General features: G+C 49.4%; 1 protein-coding gene across 2 annotated transcripts in view; it reads right to left on the reverse strand.

The window, feature by feature from the left end:
- The window catches only part of TTC28 (tetratricopeptide repeat domain 28), a 661711-nt gene that overhangs the window by 590356 nt on the left and 65355 nt on the right, over positions 1 to 6000 (reverse strand). Inside the window, exon 1 of one of the 2 annotated variants that reach the window (XM_060028280.1) lies at positions 1413 to 1623. The exons of the other annotated variant lie outside the window; for it this stretch is intronic. Within the exon in view, the coding sequence (XP_059884263.1) occupies positions 1413 to 1514 (102 nt within the window). The 5' untranslated portion in view covers positions 1515 to 1623. Of the gene's footprint in view, positions 1 to 1412; positions 1624 to 6000 lie in introns of those variants that run through there. 2 annotated transcript variants of the gene reach the window in all.

Here is a 6000-nt window from a genome sequence, read left to right on the forward strand (position 1 = left end):
TAAATCAAGTACTGAAATTCAAAAAACATGAAAAAAACAGCTCCTGAAATATCAAATAACTTTCAAACAATTCTACTTTAGCATTGACTCTGAACTAGACACAAATCTCAATTTCAAAATACCACATAAAAATTACAAATACTCAGAGGTTTAAGCAAATTGCCAACTTTTCTGAATAAACAGTAATTCAGATTTGCTTTGATGAAAATGTAAATATTTACCTGACTGAAAAGAACAAAATCCTATAAGTCTAGTGTTCCCAAATGATGAAAAGAAAGAAAAGTGCAATTTTTTTATTCAGAATTTAGTTTCAGAATTAATTTTAACCTAGCTAGGATTATACATAGTTGATGGTTTATACTAAGCAAGGTATACCTTGCTTTTGCCTAAAATATACTGAAAAGAAGGCATTTATAAACAGTTACAAAAGTTAAGTTGGGACTGAGAAAAATCACATCATACAGTAAATGTGACAGAGATAATAACTTCAAAAAGCTCCTGAAAGTACAAGAACTCCTATTTTGGAAACTCCCTAAGTCATTTAGTCTTTCTACAAATATGTACTGACCATCTACCATGTGCTAAGCACTGCGCCTGATACCAGGATGCCATGGTGAGCAATGAACAGATCAGGTCCCTGCTCGCAGGAGGCTTACACTAAAACAGTGCTTGTCAAATGTGCCTGATATAATCACTCAGGAGCTTGTTAAAAATTCAAAATCTGCTCCTCTGCTTTGGAGAGTCTGAGTCCTTGGGCCTGGGGTGAGTTGTGACGCCTGTATATTTATCAAGCGCTCCAGATTATTCCTATGCCCTGGCTGTTTGGAGAGCCCAATGCTCGGGGGCATCCCATCCCATCCAGCCGGAGCCACACCTCCGAAGTCCATTTCACTCAACTTCCTTCACCCTGACCGATAAATACCCCAAACACACCACCACGCTGAGATGGATGTAAAGCATTCCAAAATCACTCTGTGCTGAGACACCGACAGACTTGCTTCCTTCCGGGAACGGACAGCTCACTGCCTTAGACTCCACCTGGGGCTGTCTGCACCTGAGCGTCCCGGGGCTGGCCGACACCTGTCTCCTAGCGGCTGCGGTCTACCTCTCCCGTGGGCCCGGGTCACAGGCAGCCACCGCCCAGCGGGGACGGAGGCAAGGGATTGGCACCGCGCGCATTAGGCGCCGACTGTATACGGCCCCCCGTGCGCGCACACACACTCCCGCGGAAACTGAGGCGGGCAGGCAACAGCCCGGGTCCCGCTGCCGAGTGGCGCGAGGCAGGGCTCGAACCCGGACGACGGGGCGGGTTCCGCCTCGCGGGCGCTCGTCAGCCGCCGAGGCCCGGCCCGGCTCGCACCGACGGAGTTTCACAAAGAAAGTCTCCCGGCCCGCGCCCCTCACGCACTCACCGGAGGCGGCGCCGGCGGTGACTCGGGCTCCCGCCGCCTACGGCTCCGTGCCGGGGTCGACCCCGGGGTGGGCTCGAGCGCCGGCGGCGGCGACTGCTCCATCTCCGCGGGGCCCGGGCCGCGTCCGCCTCGAGCTAACGGTCCCGCCAGCTAGGCGCGCGCGCCGGCCCCGCGCGCCATGTTCCCGCCGTGCCGCGCGCCTCCGCGGCGACCCCCACACCCCCCCACACCCAACACCGCGCACGCGCGCATCGCCGCGCACGCTCCCCGCGCGCCTCCGCGGGTCCCCCCGACCGCGCAAGCGCGCACTCGCCGCGCCCCTCCCCGCGCCCTCCGGAGCCGGCCGCTGTTCCCAGCGTTGCGCCCACCCCCTCTGCAGACGTCCGGCCGGGCTAGAGAGCTCGCGGTTCTGGGCTGGGCGCCGCCACCTGCCGCACTGCGGACGACGCCGGACCAGACCCTTCGGCACTGCCCCTTTTGCTTCACCTACTTGGGCTTGAGGAGATGGTCCAAGCCAAGAGGGAATTATCCCAAGAAGTCCGGGGGGAAGACGCCGCTAAGGTGATGAGAGCCCCATCGCGAAGGTGTGTGAGCACGTGAGCGAGCCTAAGTAGCACAGTTGATGTCCATGTCCCTGGAAAGACGGACTCAATGGAGAATCCGAGTTCGAGTCCCGCATCTCCACTCACCTTTGCCTGATTAAGGTCAGGTCTCCAGGAGCCTGTTTCTCCTTAATCGGGAACGTCCAGCAAGTTAGGAGGACTTGAAATAATCCAGATAAAATGTCAACACCGCACCTAGTGCTCACCAAATGGTAATCCGGTGACAAGACCTCTTAAGTAATTTTGTTTTATGGTCAAGAACCAAGGGCCCTTGAAAAGGGAAATTTCGGTTCAAGTCTTGCCTCCGGTTCTTGCAGAGAGCCTTGATCTCTAAATCTGCAAAGGGAGGAGCAGCACAGGGTTGAGGTGAGCTTTCCGATGAGGCACACACCTTTCTGAGCACAATGCCTGGCACACACCAAGCTATCCAAGTTTCAGTGGTATAATTCCAGTTCTATCTTCCAGGACTCCTAAAGTTTAGTGATGGGGGCTCTGATCCCAAACCCTGTGGTATAATTAGCTGGGAGGGGGTTCGCTCAACCTTGGGGCTGGAGGGACTTAGTTCCCACATCTTCACTTTCCATTCTCTGCCCCAAACCTCTCTGGAAACCCTAAAGTTGGCACAAAAACAACAGCAGAGAATGTTTTCACTTGTAAAAAAAAAAAAAAAGAAGAGTGCCTGAGGGTCTCCTGGAGTTTGTAAGTGGTTGAATTTATTAGTCTGGGCTTTTCCAGACACAAGTGACCAAAAATTTTTAAAACAAAAAAAATTTTTTTTAATTTAAAAAACTCAACCTGGAGTAAAACAATTAAGGGAATAATTGAAAAGTCTTGGGTGGTACCTCACTTAAGGCATAGCTGGATCCAGGTGCTCAAACGATAACCTCAGTGTTTCTACAATCTCTCAGCTCCGCTTCCCTCTGTGATGACTTCATTCTCATGCAGTTCTCTCCACATAGTGTCCTGGGCAGCTCCTAACTCACACCTACCATCATGGTAGGGTGAATAATGGCTTCCAAAGATGTTCTCATCCTAATTCCCCAGAATTTATGAATATGTAATTTTACATATTCATAGCAGGAGCTGTTTCCCAGTAGTTCCAGCCAAAGTCTTGGATTTTCTTTCACTGGACCCATTTGGGTCACGTGACCTGCCTGAGCCAATCACAGCAAGATTGGCCAGATCTGACTATATGGAGCCCCTCTAGGAAGGGGGTGAGGTTAACCCTGCCAGAAGGACCTGGGGTTGGGGCAAGTGGGAAGAGGGATTCCCCTCCCCCAGAAAAAATAGGGTTGCAATTACCATAAGAGGCATCAGGTTCAGGACAGAAACAAAGTACAGCTGTCTACTGCACCATCATCAAGGCACCGGAGGTCCACCACCAAGCAACATGCCTGTTCTTCAAAAGGGACTGGCAGTTACTTCAGTCACTGGGTGGTACCCCTCCACCTCTGCTCCCACCACCCACCCCAGACCTGGCATTTCCCAAATCTGTTTTGTCAAAGGCATCTCAGTTATCCACCCATCTTGTGTGAACCCAAAAAAGGTAAACAGGTGATGTTACTTCCTTGCTCAAGAACTTTCTATGGCTCCCTCTGGCTATGTATGTGACCCTCCCACCTTTAATGATAGAAGCCAACGCTGACAGATCCCCTACCAGGCACTTTAAATGAAACTTCCACCACTGAATCCTCAGAAATGCCGTATTAAGATGGTCCTCTTATTGTACCCAGTTTACAGATAAGGAAATAAAAGCTCAGCAATTAGAAGTAACTTGTCCAAAGCCAAAGGTCAGGAAGTTCAGAGAGCTCAGATTAGCACAATATTGCTCCCACTAATGATGTTGCCATCCCAGCTCCATTTGCTCACATTTCAAAATCCTGTGCCCACCTCCAGCTGGGTGGGCAGTGAGAGGAGCTCTACCAGAGGAGCCTCTAGGGACCCCTTTGTCTTCTATAGCGTGCGGGGTGTGGGGGGGGAGGCAGACACCTAGGTACCATCTCCCCTTCCCTCTATGACTTCAAGGGATAGGGAGAAAGAATTCCCCAAAAAGAAAACCGGAGTATAAGGTTAAGAAGAGGAAGTGGATGCTGGGTGTCCCCATATTGGCAGCTGATGTCTCCCCATTAGTAATGAGTGTATTAGCTTCCTCTGGCTGCTGTAACAAATTACCACAAATTGGGTGGCTTAAAATAACACACATTTTTTTTTCTTTTAATATTTTTTTTTTTAATAACACACATTTATTCTCTTAACTTTTGTAGGTCAGAAGTCTGAAATCAGTTTCACCTGGCTAAAGTCAAGGTGTAAAGTAAAAGGACTGGTTCCTTCAGGAGGCTCCGATGGAAGAATCCATTTCCTTGCTTTTTGTCTGTCAGCTTCTAGTGGCTGCCTGTAGTGGCTTGTGGCCTCTTCCTCTGTTTTGAAAGAGCACCACTCCATCTCTTCTGACTCTGACTCTTCCTGTGTCCCTCTTAAAAGGAACATTGTGATAACACTGGGCCCACCTTGATAAAACAGGATGTCCCATCTCAAGATCCTTCACTTAATCACACCTGCAAAGTCTCTTTTGCTATGTAAAGTCACGTATTCATAAATTTTGGGGATTAGGATAAGAACATCTTTGGAGGCCATCATTCATCCTACCATGGTAGGTATAATCAGAGAGCTAATACAAAGTGCTCTGGAAACAGAGAAGGGCTCGCTGGCTACCCCAAGAGGGAAAGATGCCCTAAGAAACCGCAGCCTTCACATTAAATATTCAAATGAGCTAAAACCCATCTAACTTGGCAATCTCAGCCTCATTCCTTTAAATAGGCAAACCACCTAAATCCCCATCTAGCCCTCAGCAACAGGCCAGCCAAGCCTCAGAATGCTTGCACACCCTTCTAATTTCCATTGCCAACCACCACCCTCATTGCCTGAGGCAACATCTGTGTGCCCCTCACCCTCCCCTGGCTGGCTCACCAGTGGCATCTGAACCAAGACACTCAACTCATGGCATAGTCAGCAAGCTACAGTGTGGCCTAGCATCAGTCAGCCAAAGTTACAAAAGAAGCAAAATCAGTGGGTCAGAAAGAGACAAGAAGAGCCAGCCATTAGAACTGCCTGGGCTCCTGATGGCTCCCAGGCCCAGCCCTCTGTAAGGTTGAAACAGATCCCCTTTTCCATGAAGTAATTTGAATGGGCCTCTGTTCCTTGTCACCAAGATGTCCCAGCTTCCACAGATCATGGCGTTGTACCCATTCATCATGACTGAACATACTGGCATTCAAGATTTAGAAATCAGTCTCATGTGAGTTTTGTCAGTGTGAGTCAACATCCCTGAGTCTGAATGAATAAGGGACGGAGGAGATGAGGAACATGAATTTGAGTCAGAAAGCCCTGGGTTGGGTCCCAGCTCCGCCACTTCCTAGCTGTGTGACACTGGGTAAGTCACCTTACTCCTTCAGCCTGGGTTCCTCACCTATAACATAAAGGTGATCAGAGGACCTAGCCCATAGAATCACCAGACAAGAACAACCTAGGGAGGCGCTTTACACAGGGTCTCCTTGGTCATCATTGGGTCAACATGACATGCCCACATGCCTTAGTCACATTTCCAAAATCCAAACAGCTCTGAAACTGGGGAGTCCTCCATAACTCTCGTGGCAGAAAAGATGGACCTGAAGTGACATGAAGCTATTTACAGTTTTCTCTATTCCTCTTACTGTGAATATTTGCTGCAGAAATATTAAAGTGTTTGGTTATAGGATTCAGTGGGGTATTACATATAAACACAGTTGATGTGCCTGGTCCTCTTCCCAAAATCAGGAAATTTTTGAATTTCACAACTTATCTGGCTCTGTGGTTTCAGGGATGATGAGGGTGAGAATGGGACTCTAAACTGGCCCGTGGGGGAATTCCCTTGCAGTCCAGTGGTTAGGACTCCACACTTCCACTGCAGGGGGTATGGGTTCGATCCCTAGTCAGGGAACTGAGATCCC

Source organism: Delphinus delphis, chromosome 13 (assembly GCF_949987515.2).
Source record: "Delphinus delphis chromosome 13, mDelDel1.2, whole genome shotgun sequence".
Taxonomy (NCBI): Eukaryota; Metazoa; Chordata; class Mammalia; order Artiodactyla; family Delphinidae; genus Delphinus; species Delphinus delphis.